General features: G+C 41.3%; 1 protein-coding gene across 1 annotated transcript; it reads right to left on the bottom strand.

Moving 5' to 3' along the window:
• Positions 1–14970: 14970 nt before the first annotated feature.
• Positions 14971–19456, bottom strand: LOC133108088 (extracellular calcium-sensing receptor-like). Its single transcript, XM_061217509.1, has 6 exons — positions 19332–19456; positions 18454–18745; positions 16866–17669; positions 16467–16694; positions 16157–16280; positions 14971–15881 (listed from the first exon to the last, which is right to left on the bottom strand). Exons 1-6 carry the CDS (start codon positions 19439–19441, stop codon positions 14971–14973), a joined length of 2469 nt encoding a protein of 822 aa, XP_061073493.1. The 5' UTR covers positions 19442–19456.
• Between the last annotated feature and the right edge of the window lie 189 nt (positions 19457–19645).

Consider the following 19645-nt stretch of genomic DNA (forward strand, 5'->3'; position numbering starts at 1 on the left):
CTTATCTTAACTCCTCCTAAAACAGGTGCAAACATCATTGTGGCAAATCGCCCAGGCCCTCATGCTTTGCCAACTGTCTATAAAGTTCAGGATGCCCCCGCCCCCGTGAGCTGCTTTTACTTATAAATTACTTATGCACCACATGATGCTATCCTGTACTTTTCCAAGTTTTTTAAGCATACACGTCATTCTGTACTTTTCCACTCAGGTTACATATGGGTCACTGTGTAATTCTAGCACAAATGAGCAGTTAATCAGTTTGAAACTATACAGGTTACATATCATACTTTAATATTTGATTAATGTTCTCTTCTAAGTGAGTGTGAATTTCTCCTACATAAGCAGCAGACAATCCTCTCCTGGAGCAATGCAGGGTTAAGGGCCTTGCTCAAGGTTATTGTGGCTACACCGGGGATTGAACCACCGACCTTGCAGGTCCCAGGCATGTACTTTAATCCCTCCTGGCCAAATAAGCAAACAGCTCTTTATGTTCTAAAATACATATGAACCAAGTCAGGAATATTCCTTATTTAAAATGGACGGCTGTCAACAGTGTAAGGCCCACTGCTCCAGTCCTCGGGACCCGCTTGCCAGAAGGTTTTTGTTGTAACCAGTAGCTCACACACCTGATTTAACTAATCAAGGGCATTTTTGTGGTTTGATTGGTTCAATCATTAAATCAAGTGTGTGAGTTACTGGTTACAACAAAAACCTTCTGGCATGTGGGTCCCGAGGCCTGGAGCTGGGAAACACTGGTGTAAGGCCTTTACCTTGGTCTAGAGGGTCTAGTTACAGCTAAGTTCTCTGCTTCCACCTAAGTGCCCTCTGTGCCCTGTATTGTACTTCTGGTGCTCACATAACAATGATTTAAACCCATTTGGGACATACTACCCATCCCAACTCATAATCTCTTTATTCACACTCCCTTTCCTCTGAAAATTGCTTGAAAAATAGGAAGCCGTCAGAGAGACAGCACACGCCTGAGGTCTATTGACCTGACTGCTGCAATCATGATGAAAGGATGTTCATGAATTGTGCCCCCTGCTTCTAATTTAAGGATGGGGAAAGGATTCCACTCCCTCAATCCCTGTCACTGTAGAGGTTCTTTGAGTTTGAAGATCTTCTGAGATCCTATCACTGTGCTGATTCTTTGAGGTTGGAAACAGCAACTATTTGTGTCTGATAAACTGATTAGAAACACACAGCGCACTGACATGATACAAGCAGTTTGTCGTTAGGCATGAAAGAGAATTATGTACTTTTAAGAGAATAAGAAAATGCCAAAATTCAACATTGTTGTGACGCCCACTTTTACAACTAGCTGCCTTCTCTGACTCATGGAACAGTGGCACTGTCCTGCACACTCATGACAAAACATCCAGAAATTACATCATGCACACAGAGGCTCAAAGGAAGGGAAAATTGCTTCACTCCCATGGTCCCTGTTTACTGCTTGATCTAGAATTATTCACGACCCCTCAGGACACAGTGGCCATTACAAATATTCACTTCAGCTGCCTGGCAGGGACTTAGAAGCCAGGGCTCAGAGAGAGGCTGGTCAGACCAGCTCTGATATGTCCCCACTCAGCTTCTCGCAGTGGTTAATGCTGGTGCTGCCACTCCTGACCTGGGCAACAGATTGGAGCTTGTCAACACACTGCCAGCAATGGATATACTCCAACAGCCTGGAAGACCCCAGGCTTTCTCAGGATGGAGATGTGATTTTGGAGGACTCTTCCCCCTTTACTTCCAACCCATCTCTCCAGACGCAACCTTCACCGAACCCCCAAAACTAATGCAATGTCAGAGGTCAGTTCCAGATTTCTGTATGGAATAAGAACTACATATTCACATTAGTTTGAAAAAAGGTATGTTTCTTAAAATGTGTTAATTGCGAAAGCTGTTTCTGCCTTGAGTAAATTAAAAACCCTCTAAACCACATTCTGATTCTTCTCCGTACAGGTTATTTCCTGATCTTTCACTTTTATTCACAGTTATTTTCATATTTTTTACTTTCATGTTCCTATAAGGTAAAACAGTTTGTGGTGATTCTGATGCTGGGATGTGGTTGTTACCTTGTCACTCCAGGAAAGGTCAATGTGTTGGGCACAGACCATGGTGTTTGCTGTGGAGGAGATCAACAAGAACCCCTTCCTGTTCCCAGGGGTCAAACTGGGGTACAGGATTGTGGACAGTTGTGGGCAGTACCCCTGGTCCCTGCAGGGGGGCACTAGCACTGGTCAGTGGGAGAAAGCACACTTGCAGCAAGGTCCTGGCCCTCATTGGAGACACCTCTTCTACACAGTGTATCATCCTATCCAGAACTCTGGGTCCACTGGGCATTCCTCTGGTCAGTCACAATTGCACCAGTGGTCTATGGTGTTGAATACTGAGGGACACTGATTTAAATGTGATATCATTACATGACAGTGGTAAAAAAAAAAAAATCTATTTGAATTCTTTGTAGTTTCATTCCTGTTTGCTACAGGTAGAGATACCTTTTTAACATTGTCAGGTAATGGTAGCATACAGCCCTTAATAATTAATAAAGGTAATTTCTTTGAGATCAGTAATAGAAACAATATGGCTATGGTTATTATAGGTTCTATAATGTCGAAATGGTGTTTAAAGAAGTTCAGAACATCTTAAAGTTTATTATTTACAATGGACAAGAATATAGAGATTTTCTAATTGCTACAAAACAGTAAAATATCTACTATGTCAGACCAGTAGGCCAATGTTTCTGGTGTGGGGTGCAATTAGCAGATTAATGAGATTAAAATATATCTGATTGTATTTGAAGGTTTTTTTTAACATCAAATTACACAACTGCATATTTTGTGTATTTTAGCTGTAAATGATATCTTTATTTATTCTTCAAATTAAATGTATTAAAATAAAAAATGAAAAACAGTTGGATTTGAAAAAGACATGGTTTTGATGAAAAAAAGAATGTATTTGAAGTATAAAGCACGTTAAATATTTAATAAATATTTAATATATGGAACCTGCTAATATATAACATTTGAAATGTATAATTTGTATGTGCATACACATATATGTATTGAAGTAAAAAAAAATGTTCTTGTGTACTTCAGGTGAGTTATCAGGCCAGCTGCGCTTGTCTCAGCAACAGGCGTGAGTTTCCAAACTTCTTCCGGAAGATCCCCAGTGATTATTACCAGGCTCGGACCATGGCTCAGCTGACCAAGCGCTTTGGCTGGACCTGGGTGGGCGCCATCGCTGATCAAATCAAATCAAAGATTTAAAAAAATTAAATAGACACTCCACCTGGTCTCCATCTGGGTGACTTTGTTATTGGCAAGTTACTGGTTATAAAAGTATCTTCAAACAATCAATATAACTTGAATTGATTAAATTATTCCTTCCTAAGGGTTATGTCTGTAAAGACAAATCAGTATAATACATATTGCTGAAATTAACAATGCATGTATTTACAAGTTGCTGCCAGTTTGTATCTAAATATCCTGGTAATGCACTTCAGTTTGATTTAAAAAGAGAAATGAGCTCCTACAGCATCTTTAAAAGATTGAATTTTAATAAGCAAAAAATATTAGCTTTTCATTAGTATTTTATTTCTTGAGCCTCATTAAAAACCTTACTGCAACTAAAAATTGTGTGATTTTGTTTTTTTTTCTCTTGCATGAAAAACCATTTGTGCATGAGCATGTGCTTATGTGTGTGTTTGTGCAGGTGTGCATGTGTGCGCATCAGGCTCCGTTGTACAACATTTCAGAGGCAATTCGGCCAGAGCAATTTGGCCCTACTATTACTAAATTAGTATTATTAGGCTTTTTGTGCACTTGATAATGTTAACAGCAAGTGCTGCTAGCCTAGTTCATGTCTGGACAATCTCACTTGTGAGTGGCCTAGAGCGTTCTGGTGAGCGGTAGGTTTTTGTGGAGCTCATCCTACACAATAGACAAAAGACTGTTATACATTTTGGAACTAACCCAAAACGTAAAAACGTATTTGCTAAATTACTCATTAGGAAAATGTTATATATACCCTTTAACCACTTTCTTTTGATTAATTGACTAACTAATGTAAGTCGTTTTTACAGTGGCCTGTAAGACGTTTACAGTGTTAGCCTACTTTATCTTTAGCTGCTTTGTCCATTAGCTTATTGACTGAACACAAATTCTTAAATGTTGACTCCAGACCTTACATCTGGCGATCGAGGTCTGGAGCTGCCTCCTCTGCCGAAACCCCAATTAAGAGCCGATCATAAAAAAATGGAAAGGATTGGTCAGTCAAAATGAAAACCAAAATGAAACTGAACACATTATATCTACCCTGAACCTCACAATTAACGAGAGAGCAGACTCACTGGAAAAGAGTAGGCCTATTGATAGCCTCAAAACCTCTGTTGAACATAACAAAGCCAGACATCCCAAGTCTCCTGGAACTTCCGGGAGTCTCCTGGAAATAAGTACTCTCTCCCGGACTCCAGAAGAGGTGCGAGGATCTCCCGGATTCGCGTCGCACCATTTAGCTATTTATTCCCTCCCTGAATTGAAATATAAGTTGCCTTTTGTAGGCTACAAATTCTACTTGCACTCCGTCAGTTACCTGCAGGCTCCAGCTCTACGATCCCCATTCATCAATCCTAAAACCAATCATAATCAAAGACAAATCAGATCATGGGTCGTTTTCGAAATACGCGCCCCACACACAGTTTGTTCGTGACAATGGAAAAACCTACAGGTAAATCCACCGCGAGTGTAATTGAAATATAGGCTACTCCAAAATATACTCTATGTTTGAAACCAGTTAAAGCCAAGCCGACCCTGGCACACTGCACTGTATGCAACAAAACAAACTTTTCAATCGCCCAGCAGGGACGGATGAACGACTGTAAAAGATATCGAGGTAAGCGTCACACAACTGTGAGCTAACGGATGTCATAGGTAATGATATCTGTAGCGGCCGCTAAAAAGTACTATTCTTCAAGGTTACCACCGCAGTGGTAAAGCATATAGGCTAGCACCATAGCTAAACACCTTTTTGTGTTGCTTTGTGGATTCATTTTACAATGGACTGGTGAACTTAAAAGACAGACATAGGAATCATTTGCTTCCAGTCATAAATAAAACTGCACATTGCCAAACGAAGCAAACCCTGCCGATACTGTATTTCGCTCTCAAACAGGCACATTTTTCAATGGTCTTAGTGACGCTGAAACAACATCTGTCCACTCGTTTCATACATAGGTGCAACCTATGGTGCAACCTACAGTGCATAATCACTAACAATGAAATGTTTCCATAGTTTTCCCAAATATCCTGCGAGGTCGTCCAATAAGCTGTAGCAATTAGTTCTTGGTTATGAATTTACGATTTTATTCATACGACTTATCCATGGTTATGGGTATGTACTTTGTTGTACGTTGCTCTGGATAAGAGCGTCTGCCAAATGCCATTAATGTAATGAATACTTTGACTTGCTTTTTCGATAATGCCACTGCATTGAAACATCTTCCCTGCGCATGGAAAGCCATGTTAAATTATATAATTGAATGTTTCATTGTTCTGACGTTATTAGAAAGCAAGTATATCAAAGTCTTAGCATTAGCATACAGGGGAAACGATACTTAAAGTGCGCAAACAATAAAATGTGACTGACATTTTAGTAACATGGATGCTAGGCATAGGTAGGATATAGGCCTATTACTCATAATTCTGAAATTTCCAGTGTCATTGTAAGGGTCAAGCTGCAGGGGTATGCGTGTGTATTTTCCCTGAAATCAGTTTAGTCAATTTAGGATGTCTGTCAATGCTGCTAGCCCCTTTAATTTCCTCCAGAATAATACAGCGCCATCTCTGAGTTTAAAATTTCCCTAAAGACTGTTATTGATTCATTTTACAATGGACTGGTGAACTTAAAAGACAGACATAGACATGGAGGGAATCATTTGCTTCCAGTCATAAATAAAACTGCACATTGCCAAACGAAGCAAACCCTGCCGATACTGTATTTCAGAAAGTCTGCTACTTTTTTTTGTAGGTAAATCTTGCAGTGAAGATTATGTTTAGTTTAATAACTGGTTAGTGGGTGTTTTTAGTTTACTTCTGTAATGAACCAGCTCTCACAAAGGTGATAGGAATAATAATTTCTTGTAATTTAACCGAGTATGGTTAATAGGGAGGGCAAAATGTAGACCGCAGTAGCCTATGTGCACGTGAATGCGATAATACATTTCTCACAGAAGACAGCCTACTTTGTCCATGCTTTTATTTCACTTTTACAGCAGCACCGATAAAACATACAAAAACTGATCTTGTGTTATTAGCCTTCACTGATCACCATATGAGTTAGTATGATGTAGCTAGCATAAGCCATAGCACTAACGATAACCCATACAATTATAGTTTTTTAATGGAATTTGGTCAGTCCAACAATATTAATGCCAGAATTCAATTACGTCACACGAAAATGTCTGTGACATTACATTACATTACTTTATTGGCATTTGGCAGACGCTCTTATCCAGAGCGACGTACAACAAAGTGCATACCCATAACCAGGGCTAAGTGCGCTGAAAGACCCTAGAGGGAAGTACAATTTCAATTGCTACCCGTACAACAAAGATAAGGACCAGGGCCTATTTTTATTTTATTTTATTTTTTTTTTTAAACAACAAATAAACAAACAACAAAGCAAAAGTGACCAAACTTAACTATCCAAATACTGCTTACCTAGCCAACTAAAAATACCGAAACACTACGTAAATCACAGAGACAACAATTAAGGATCACAGGGAGGTAGCGAGGGATGGGGAGAGGTGCTGCTTGAAGAGGTGCGTCTTCAGTTTGCGCTTGAAGGTGGGGAGAGATTGTACAGTTCTGACCTCCACCGTGGAGCCAGAACAGACAGTAGTCGTGAGTGTGAGGTGGAGGTTTGGAGAGGGGGAGGTGCCGAGCGGCCTGTGGAGGCTGAACGAAGAGGTCTGGCAGGGGTGTAGGGTCTGATGATTTTTTGTAGGTAAGTTGGGGAAGACCCCTTAACTGCTTGGAAGGCTGTTACACCGTCCCTTAATGACAAAAGTATGTTGGATCGATTTAGATCTCTAAAAGTTTTTCTCTATTTTCTGAATTGTTATCAAATTAAGTGAGTCTGTGTTATCTGAATGTACAGTTGCTATGTAAATTACATCAGAAGGATGGATACCGCATACTTATTTGCTATCTAAACATTAGCACACGCTAATAACTGCTGAAAGCCTGTTGTTTATGCATGTATATAAACCTTGTAAGTCAAATTGGCTCCTGTGGGTGTCTGGTTCGTGATGTCATAGCCCAGTGTTAAAATCCTATTGACTTTTGCATTGATTGTAAAATATCTATAGCGATTCAAAATAAAAGCTTTCTAATTTTTTTGGACCCTCATTCTCGGCCGTAGCATGTCCTTGGTTATTTTTCTATCTCTAGTCTAGAGGGGAAAAAAACTGATTTATGTAGATTTACGATGTGTTGGTTGTCCTGCACTACTAAAAACACAAATCTATGTGCCAAGTGCGCTGCCTAGGCTCCAGGGTAAAGGAGCCTAACTGCTGGTCTAGGATCAGATTTCCCTTCCCTGGTCTTAACTTAAACCATTAATAGGGGAAGAAGATAACTGACTCTGGGCCAGCAGCTAGTGGCAACTTCACCCAACACTGGTGGCTACCTAGCTATACCCAAGACAATGGCGGTGTCACTGGTGGTTACCTTAATGCATTTTTTTAAATCGTCAGGACAATAGTGTTAAGAAGGGAGAACATAATTTAATGTCCAACCAGGTCATATACAGAGCAGGTCATATACAGCCAGGGGCAGATTAGCAGGTCTATCAGGGCCAGCATAAAATATATTGGTTATAAAATTGTGGTGTGTATAGTAAGTTAGCTAACATTAACATAAGGAATGGTTGGATCAGAAGTTATCTAGCTAGCTGTTAAAGTCAGGTTTATTTGTCATTACAAAATGTATGCTGTACAGTACACGGTGTAATGAAACTTCGTTTCGCAAAGCTTCGGTGTAACATAGACTTTCTGCCCAGTATTTCAAAAGTTTTAATCTAGATCTGTAATGTTCCTGTATTTGTCCTGTGTGTATTTATGTTTATTCTTGTTATTTATTTATTTTTGAAATTGGTTAGTGTTTTCCATTACAGTTCTCATTTGTCATCCCCTGTTATGTCTGCGTCTGAATGTTTACCAGTCTAGTCACTCCCCTGTCTGCGTATCCCACTATTCGGGTAGTTACGGTAGTTTTCGGGTTTTCAACATTTCTTCTAAAACTCATGATTCTTACTTCCTGCTTTTTCTTGGTAGGTAGATGTTGTAAAGCACGATTCTTACCAACTACTACTAATCTTGGTTTTGTACAGTACTAATCCAATTAATACACTTACTGTCTGTCTAACTAACTAACTAACAATCACTTTTATTGGGTAGTTTAGAAATATTCACGTAACTAACTCACTAACGCAATCTCTTAGTATTTCTGCACTGTTCTGTAACTCCGCCTCCCTATGCTGTCCCTGATTACTCATTTAGTTTCAGCGAAGTGTTCGCACCTGTCTTCTAACTATGCAAATGTCTACTCCCTAATCTGGAGCCGTATGTTTTACATGGTTTTTTTTTCATGCCTCCAGTCCGCGTTTTCGTCTCCCTCCCATTATTATGTTATTACCCTATTATGTTTCCCCACCTGTTGTCTATTTGTTTCGTCCACCTTTTTCCCAGCCCCGCCTAGATTGTCACCTTCCCTCATGTATTTAAACCTCAGTCTCTGTATTGTTCTTTGTCAGAACGTTGATCAGTTTTAGTGCCGAATACCTCGTAAACTTAACTCTTGAGATTCTTGATAGACACCCCTTTGCCTTTTGATTTCCGAGCCTGCCTTGCCCTTTTGTTTTGTTTGCCTTTCTGATTTTCTGGTTTTCGACATTCTGCTTTGTTTTCTGGTTTTGATTCTTGCCTTCGTCCTCTTGTACTTTAGCCTTTAGATTTTCTGGATTTTTGACCCCTTCACCTGTTTTTTCGACTATTCTTTTGCCTTTCATTTTTGTCTCTGTATTGGATCTCTTGGCTACGACTTCGGACTATTAAACACGATTTTGGATTATCCTGTGGTCTGCGTTTGGGTTCTCAGATTCTAGGATCTGATCCAGATACCACAAGATAACATTTGCAACATTTAATTAATGGGAATATATTGAATAATGTGTAATTCAGTTTTCATATTAGTCCTATCAATCTCTAGTAGTACATAACACATGGGCCAAAATCAGACTCATTTCAGAATTCAGTTTGCATAATTAGTCTAGTTAAGAATAGTTAAAATAATTTTTCACTTCAGGTTTAACTGTCCAATTGTTAGGCAATTATTTTAGGACAGATAACCGAATATATTTTCAAACAACATCCCAAAGCATTTACAATTGTTGTGGGCTCTTGAAAGTATTTTATTGTCCATTTCGAATGGATATTGTTTTGGAAGTGTTTGTGTTAATTAATGTGCAATTGCTGGATAAAGCAATTTATTAAAGATGTGCCATGTGTACCACATGTACCTACAGCAACCTTTCACTGTGATCAAGATTATCCTGATTTCTATCAGTATCAAAACTATCCTATTCTCCACCTTAAATACGCAAAATCAACATTTGATCTAGATTCCATGTAGGATTGGAAACACAGTGTAACAAATATTGTCATTTTTCCTTATCACACTGTTCCTACATGGTTATAATGTTTACCCTAACCATATCCCTATGTATTGAATTGTTTTACAATTACAGTTACACTGTACTTAAATAATTGCACATTAACAAAGCAATGTGCTAAGTGTTAAATGCAATGCGCTCTTTTAATGTGCCTTAACCAATTTGGTCTAGAGAGAACAGTTTTTCTTGATGATACTTCACGTTCTTCAGTTACTAAGCAGTTTATTAGCACTAATTCATCCATCCATCCATCCATTATCTGAACCCGCTTATCCTGATCAGGGTCGCAGGGGGGCTGGAGCCTATCCCAGCATACATTGGGCGAAAGGCAGGAATACACCCTGGACAGGTCGCCAGTCCATCGCAGGGCACACACACCATTCACTCACACACCCATACCTACGGGCAATTTAGACTCTCCAATCAGCCTAACGTGCATGTCTTTGGACTGTGTGAGGAAACCGGAGTACCCGGAGGAAACCCACGCAGACACGGGGAGAACATGCAAACTCCGCACAGAGAGGCCCCGGCCGACGGGGATTCAAACCCAGGACCTCCTTGCTGTGAGGCGGCAGTGCTACCCACTGCACCATCCGTGCCGCCACGCACTAATTCATATTATTATTATTATTAATTATTAGGCCTAATAATTATTATTAAGCAAATGTTTCACCCAGTTGTCTGATGTTTGGGAGCAGAGCGACTCACCTCTGACATCTCGGCTGGTCTGGCTTGGCTGTGAAAAACAGGGAGCAGGGAACATTGTCAGGAAGTGCACCTCAAACAGCCCCCCAAGAATCACATCCCCCTTGCGGTACATCCCATTCAGACTGAAGCGCTCCCGTAGTCGGCAGGCTGTCTGAGGAGCAGCAGAGGCCCAGGCCAGGGCCAGGTTCAGACACGAAGAGAGCACAGGCCTAATCTCTGCCACAGACTTCCCCCAATTCACTGCCTGGCATCCACATCACACTTTTATAGAGTACACAGCCCTGGCACTCTGGAGACCAGTGCTTTCAGTCACATTGTGCCGGTCTTTAACCCTTCTGAAGAATACTGCTTGGCACCACTGGGGTGGCGGTCCACTGGCTTGGTCAGGTCAGAATTTTTTCAGTTCATTTTGTAATCACACTTAGAATGGCAGAGAGTGATTCAATTTTACAAGTCAAATATTGTCTATTTTACAGCACAAAACTGACTGCAAACAGCAATATTAGCACAGCCCCAATGGACACATGTAATCTCAGTATGTAGGATTAACATTTTACTTCAGGATATTGATATTGGTGAGACAGTGCTATTGGAGGGGCATAATTTCATTGTCATCAAACAAACATTTTCAAACCCCTTTTTCAAATTGTTCTGCTTTCAGATTAATTCCATATGCTGTGAACAATTTCATTAATAGTTTCGTCATAACAAACCCATTGCACTGAGCAGGCTTTTATGCTCAGACCGACCCTCTCTTATCAGTGTTGCTGCAATCAATGTAATTGTATTAAAGTGAATTTAAAGTGAACTTCCTCTGAAATGCATGTTATTGTATTATTGTTGGTGCTGTTCAGGGGAAAGAGCCACAGCTGCAGATCCATTCCTGAGATTTCATGTACAATACACAAAGCAGCCTGTAGATGGCAATCGCATGCAGCAGGTGGCAGTCCTGCTACTCCCTACACCAGGGATCATCAACTCACGGGGCTCATTCGATCCAAATTTTTCTACAAGAGGCTCTTGGAAAAGATTAAAGAAAAACAAGTAAAGACAAGGAAGTTGAGTTGATTGGAATGAACACATTGTCTTTTCTGAGAATGAACAGAAAAACTCCTCAGGCTGGACTAGCAGCACAGATCCTTGGTGCCCTGGTGGTGCCCCTGTGTCATCAGCCTTGTGTACTCGTTGCCCACCCATGTGGTCGCCCCCTTAAGATATGCACTCAGTGAGCACTTAATTCGGTATTTTTTACTCATTAAGTCTTCTGCTGCTGTAGCCTATCCACTTAGAGGTTTGACATGTCGAGACACACTGACTTATTTTTTTGACTTATTAAGTCTTCTGCTGCTGTAGCCTATCCACTTAGAGGTTTGACGTGTCATGTGTTCAGATGCTCTTCTGCATGCTATTGTTGTGATGTGTGGTTATTTGCATTACTGTCAACTTCCTGTCAGTTCTGATCAGTCTGGCCATTCTCCTCTAACCTTTCTCATTAAGGGGCTTCTGTCTGCAAAACTGCTGCTCACTGGATGTTTTTTGTTTTTTGCACCATTCTCTGCAAACTAGAGACTGTTGTGCATGAAAATCCCAGTTGATGAGCAGCTTCTGAGATACTGAACCACCCTATATGGCACCAACAATCATTCCACTGTCAAAGTCACTGAGATCAATCTTTTACCCCATTGATGATGGATGAACTGTTTCTGACCCGTATCTGCATGATTTTATGCATTGCACTGCTGCCACACGATTGGCTAGATAATCACATGAATAAGTACATGCATAGGTGTTACTAATAAAGAGCTCAGTGAATGTATGTAACATGTTTGTCACAGCATGACGATTACTACATTGAATAATGATTGGAAAATTTGGTAAATTGCTCTGAGCCCAAGATGCTTTTTCTTCTCCCAAGAATTGTGAGCCTGATGGTCTGTTTTGTGAGTCTATCTTTCCTGTTGAGAGCTGTCACCCTGGTTTTCCCCCTTCTCAGAGTTTTGTTTTGTTTTCTTGCTAGAAGTTGTGTGAGTGTTCCCGTTTTCAACAAGTGACCACCCGGTTGGAGCTGCAGTCTGTACTCTATGTTCTGTTGCATTCTTATTACTATTATTCTCTTTCCAGATGGATTTCCACATGCTACTCCTGCTACAATACATAGACACAATATGACAGAGAATAAAATTAAAAGACGCCAGGTTATGCCCCTGAAGCAGGCTACTCCAAGCTGAATAATAATAACAAAATTATCAATAATATTACATCAAATAGGCATCATACATGAATGAAACATGATTTACATGTAACGTATAACGTTGCATTAAAAGTATTTAGTATTTAGCTTGCAGTATCGATTCGTGAAGCCAGTCAGCAGTGTCATTCTATTGGAATCCCTATGCACTTCGTATTATTTCCATAAGTAATAAAATACCGCATCCTAAGCCACAAAAAATGCTTCGCTATATCAAGCAAGTAACATGTTTGGCGGATTAAAACATTTCTTATTTGCATATGTACAGTACTGTGCAAAAGTTTTAGGCAGGTGTGAAAAAATTCTGTAAAGTAAGAATGCTTTCAAGAATATAATTTTTATTTTTATCAATTAACAAAATGCAAAGTGAGTGAACGGAAGAAAAATCTAAATCAAATCAATCATTTGCGACTGCCAAATGATTAAAATGTAAAATGTAAAATGTAATGATCATCAATTTAATATGTAGGTTGAAACACAATCATTAACTGAAACAGAAATATTTGGCTGTAGCAGAAGGTAGTTTGTTTGCCGAAGGCCTGGAGAGTGGTACAAGAATGAGCGTCTGCAGGCAACAGTGAAGCATGCTGGAGGTTCCTTGCAGGTTTGGGGCTGAAATTCTCCAAATAAAGTTGGGAATTTGGTCAGGATTAATGACCTCCTCAATGCTGAGAAGTACAGGCAGATACTTATCCATCATGCAATACCTTAAGGGAGGCATCTGATTGGCCCCAAATTTATTCTGCAGCAGGACAATGACCCCAAACATACAGCCAATGTCATTAAGAACTATCTTCAGCGTAAAGAAGAACAAAGAGTCCTGAAAGTGATGGTACGGCCCCCACATTGATCTCAACATCATCAAGTCTGTCTGGGATTACATGAAAAGAGAGAAGCATTTCAGGCTGCCTAAATCCAAAGAAGAGCTGTGGCTAGTTATTTGGATATTTGGAACAACCAACCTGCCAGGTTCCTTCAAAGACTGTGTGCAAGTATACCGATTTGTATCGTAAGTATATTGATGCTGTTTTGAAGGCAAATGGTGGCCACACCAAATATTGATTTGATTTGGATTTTTCTGTTCATTCACTTCTTCTGTTCAAGCATCTTGTTAATTGATAAAAAATAAACTATTAACATTACTACTTATCACAGACCCAGTAGTATTTGGATCATTTTAATCAGTTGTGGTTTGCATATCTACTAAATAATATAATCTTTGTATCTGCTGGTCTTTCTGCCTATTAACAAGGGTTAACTGCTCTTTACATCAGATAAAACATCAGTTCCAAAGTTCATTAACCATTTGAAGAGGTGGTTTTTTGGAAAGTTTTATTTTTTTTCCAAAACATTCAGTTTTGTCAGTGTTCTATAACTACATTGCTTGTAATCACCAGTAGTGATTGTTACATGAGCAATGTTCATTCAACAACAATCTTATCATATTTGTTGTCCTCCATGTCTTATGGTGCGATGTAACAATAATATCCCATCTTTAATTGTTGATACATTGAGCGATGAGATCCAAATAACTGTAATAATTCCGTCCTACAATATTCCTTACAGCATGTGCAGAATTTGACTATGTTGAAGCAAAAAGCAGTTGGGACCAATCTTGGCAAAGTAGGCTAACGTTTAAACATGCTCTCTTTATTCGCTTTCCTTAAGCCTGAATAAAAAACTGCAACTAAAAGTGTGTGATATATGTAAATATGTATTTCATTCATATGAAAAGCAAGTTATGCATGGGAATGCGCCTAGGCATGTCCATATTGTAACTGCATATAGGTACATGTGTGTTTTTTTTTCTTTATTTTGGTCCATGTACATGTGAGTCAGTGTATCAGTTCCAAACAGTGTATATATTAACAAGGGAAATATTAACTTTTGGGGGGGGGGGGGGGGGGGATGTCTTTGCTGATTGAGCAACAGTATGTGGATGTGCAGGTATTAAACTGCATTTAGTTCAATATAAAGAGATGTGGTCTGAAAGGACCAACCCACTTTAGCAACACTGTACAAGGCTTCATACATACTGCTCAGGATCCTCCACCTACCATAGCCAAGATACGTTGGAAAGAATGAATCATTTGAGCCAGAAAACTCACCAGGTCACATTGAATGTTTCATTTCCACCAATAAAAGCAATTTTGCACAATTGAAATCCTTCACAAATATGTATTTTTTACATTAAGATAAATGTATGGCATTGAATTTACATAATTTCAGCCACATTTAAAACAAATTGATTAACTTTAATACATAACTATGATATAATTATATTACTTCTTTGCGGACTCTCGGCCCATCAAGGCCTTCTTGGTGTTTTTCTCTGGATGTAGCAGAATGATGAAGCATTTTGGTGCAAATATTGCTCCCAGGAGCCCAAAACTGGAGGCCAGGATGGCAAATACCTCCACTGCATCTGAATACTTTCCTGGAGAGCTGACATAGGCAGGGACAAAGGCGATCCAGACGGCACAGAAGATGAGCATGCTGAAGGTGATGAACTTGGCCTCGTTGAAGTTGTCAGGCAGATTCCTTGCCAGGAAGGCCAACAGGAAGCTGACGGCTGCCAGCAGACCGATGTAGCCAAGCAGGGCACTGAACCCGGCGATCGACCCAACTGCGCACTCATAGATGATCTTAGCTTTCTGGGAGCGGGTGTTTTTGGAGGGCATAGGCGATGCAGTGGTCAGCCATACCACACAGATGACTGCCTGGATGACAGTGAAGGCCAGCACAGTGCCCCTCTGCTGCTGCACGCCAAACCACTTCATCGCATTCCCGCCCGGTCGTGCAGCCCTGAAGGCCATCACCACCACGATGGTCTTGACCAGGATGCAGGAGATGCTGAGGGCGAAACTGATCCCGAATGCAGCATGCCTAAGCTGGCAGGTCCACCGTTGAGGCTGGCCAATGAACAGCAAGGAGCACAGGAAGCACAGTGTGAGTGACAGCAGCAGCAGGAAGCTCAGCTCGGAGTTGTTGGCCTTCACCACAGGTGTGTTCCTGTGCCGGGCAAACACGGATAGGGTAACTGCACAGATGCATGCCCCCAACACCGAGATGGTCGTTAGGGAGATACCCAGGGGTTCCTGGAAGGAGAGAAACTCGATTTCCTTGGGCACACAGTGGTCACGGAGTTGGTTTGACCAAAAGTCCACTGGACACCTGTAGCACTCACGGGAATCTGTGACAGAGGAGTTGAAACTAATAACACACCTGCAGCCTAAAAGCAGGGGGTCTCTAGATCCATGTGTCTAGCGTTTGAGAGAGGCCTCAGATGTGAGTTACTTCTGAGTTGTGAGACTCTAATATCATAAAATATATTTCCAAAAGTTAAACCAGGGCTATGTATGATTAGACTGAGACTAGATTTTAGTCAAGAGTTAGTTTTGCAAATGAAATAATCTATTTTGTAAGGGCAGAGAAATATTTTCTTCTCTGCTGTGTGGGTGGACTGACCTGTCTGGTTGCTGATCTCCCCATCTGCGCAGGGCAGGCAGTCAAAGCAGCAGACTGGCTCGCCCTTCCTTATCGCCCTCCTGGTGCCTGGAGGGCAGGGCTCACTGCAGATGGAGTGTGGGGGCTGGCGGAAAATTTCATTATAAGAATAGCACCATTCTTTACATTTATGACACATTTCTATTGATCAGTACATGCACAGCTATTGTATGGACTTAATATGAAACCAAATGCAGTTTATGTGACCATAAGTACATATATGTGCTGCCTAAACAGACGTTTTTGTAGGTAAAGAGGGATTGGAGTTTACATTATGCGACTCAAAATTCCAGAAGATGTTTTCTTCCTCCAGCAGGAGCTTCTGTCCTGGAGGAGAAGATTCGTCAAACACCCCGACCGTCACAGTCTTGATGGTCCCGTCTGCTGCCCTCTGCCAGTTCATCACATCGTAGATGGCCAGGGCATCACCATTTTTATCAAAGGACACTTGGTCACCGAAGCTGGTGGTAAAATTAACCCTTTGCAGGTAAGGCACCAGCTATACAGAGGGCAAACAGAGGAGGAAAAATATAAGAGAGTATGTTAAAAGAAAAAGACATGAGCACATGCAGATAGGGAGATGGGGGCATTATAGGAAGTGTAAATTATCAGATTTTCCATAATCAGACACATCATAATCTGTACATCATACTAAAAATGACCACCTCACCTGCCAGGGTTGCAGAGTGTGTAGTTCTACACAGGAATGTCCTGGGAATGGCCCTGTCCCAGGCTTGCACCCCAGTAGATCATGCAGGGCATGTGCCAGGGCGTACACCGCTTTGTAAACGTTGTAAGAGTGCCTGAGCGCTGACACGTCACTATATGCTGACTCTGTGCCCTCCAGACTCTCCTGTCCTGTGCACACCTTGTCCGGGGAATCTGCCTTGAACTTACAGCTGAACATCTCCTCCCAGAACATGCTCACCATGTTGTTGCCAGGATCAAAGTCAGGGCGGAGACTAAGCAGGAAGTCCTGGAGCCCTGGGATATCTCCCCTGCGGATGGCAATACCCAGGGCCCCTCCCAAAAAGGGCAGCAGCTGTCTCGTATGGAAGACGCTTGAAGTGGCCCAGGCCTCACTAGCGATCCACTGCCGCTCAGTCAGGTTCTGCAGGGCTATTTCCTCAGTGAGGGGCAATAGGTATGCCGACGGAGAGAATGCCACCACCACCTTTGCCGTGGAGCGGCGGATGATGCCTACGATCTGCCGGATCTTGGCCTGGTCATTGTCATGAGGCAGCATCTCAGAGAAGGCCACACATCCAAAACGGCTGACCTCCTGGTGAAAGGATTGGGCTGCATGCGCCCCATAATCATCATCGCTGAACAGGAGGCCCACCCACTTCCAGCCGTAGCGCTCCAGGATCTGCACCATGGCTCTGACCTGGAAGGCATCACTGGGGATGGTTCTGAAGAAGGAGGGATACTGCTGCCTGTCACTCAGACAGGAACATGTGGCAAAGTAACTCACCTGGGGGAAGACAAAAGATATTGAGGCACTAACAGTTTAGAGACCTCCTCAACCACCTCCATTTTATAGCATACACCTTTACCAGAGTAAGCTTGTATACAAAGCAGAGCGAAGCAGTAAAGGAGTCAGTCCTCCTGGACTCCTGTTTACACATCATATAAAATTTTATATTTTGTTAAGACTGCCTTCACTCATCCTGAACTACCTTAATAAAACAAAGACCAAGCTTACTTGAGTTAATGTATCAATTCATTTCAGTTGCAAACTATTGTCTCTGATATGCATGGGAAAGAGCTAGAAGTGATTCATCACTGGTGAAATTAAACTTGTGCATCAAAACTTAAAATGTCAGATTCAAGCATTATGGTGGCTTGAATCAAATTATTGGTTTTCCTACTGCATTATTATTATTTTTTAAATAATGAATTGGATGAAAAGTGTGTTAATAAATAAAAATATCTTATACCACAGCAAGGCATCATGTATTATAATTCTACATTGGATGGAAAAATGATAATGGAAAGTTTTGAAGTTTACTCTGAAGGGAACTATAATTTATTTATTGGGGAGAATCCCATTCATTTCACGCAGATGTAGTTTCACACACATTCATGAGATGGATATTACATTGTCTAGACAGTCATACATCAGCTACTTTTGGCATTCACAAATGTAATGAGAAAGTGCCTTTATGGTTCAATTCAAAGCCACCCTCCTGTTGATACAGAGAGCTAAAAAGGGCAGCTGGACTGTGGACCAGGATTGGTTCTCCATCATACAGTACCATGGGAACATGGAACAGGCCCAGCACACTGGAGATGGCGATGGAGTGGGTGGAGGTTGGATCACCCACGATGCCCAGAACCGGGGGTGACCCTGTGCATCGCATGTTAGAGAAGGACTCCTCTGTACCACTGACCAGTGCTGTGGCTGCACGGAACGCAACGGCAAGTTTCACACAGTTATCATAGAGATGGAATCCCAGGGTGATATTTGGCAGCAGGTTGGGATTTTTGTTGATTTCCTCAATTGCAAAGACCATGGTTTGCGCTGCTTGGAACCCTGGAAAATCAAGTCTGAAATAGTAGACGTGGAAACTGTCATGTTACATTACATTACATTACATGGCATTTAGCAGACGCTCTTATCCAGAGCGACGTACAACAAAGTGCAAATCAAACACAAGAACAAGTGCAAAGAGGACCTGAGAGGATAGTACAGTTCCGAGTCCTAGTGTAAACATACAGAAAATCAGAGCCCTTGAAGAGTCAAGAATCATCTTTCAAACTAGCATACCACAGTTGGCAGCTAGAATACAACAATACAACAGCCAATGATGTCTATTCCTTCAATGTCCATTATTATCTACATTCTGTAAATTATGTAAAACTTAATCATTTCATTCATGGTTTAAATTGTTAATTATGTCGTGTGCATTCAGATTTTTCACTAATAAACAGAAACAAATGTTTTATTTTTTGGAAAATACCGGTACACGATATTGTGTAAACTTGTTCTGTTCAAAATATATAGTTTATAGTTTGTTTGTGTATGTATCTGGGCATTTGCATGTATGCTTGGGTATGGGTGTGTGTGTGTGTGTGTGTGTGTGTGTGTGCATGTCTGTCTAATTGTCTGATATTTGGGAGCAGAGCGACTCACCTCTCACATCTCAGCTGGTCTGGCTCGGCTATGAAAGACAGCTCAGGGAACACTGTCAGGAAGTGCAACTCAAACAGCCCCCCAAGAATCACGTCCCCCTTGCGGTACATCCCATTCAGACTGAAGCGCTCCCGTAGTCGGCAGGCTGTCTGAGGAGCAGCAGAGGCGCAGGCCAGGGCTAGGTTCAGACACAAAGAGAGCACAGGCCTCATCTCTGCCACAGACTTCCCCCAATTCACTGCCTGGCATCCACGTCACACTTTTATAGAGTACACAGCCCTGCCCCCTCTGGAGACCAGTGCTTTCAGTCACAT

This window comes from Conger conger, chromosome 13, assembly GCF_963514075.1.
Source record: "Conger conger chromosome 13, fConCon1.1, whole genome shotgun sequence".
NCBI classification, from domain to species: domain Eukaryota; kingdom Metazoa; phylum Chordata; class Actinopteri; order Anguilliformes; family Congridae; genus Conger; species Conger conger.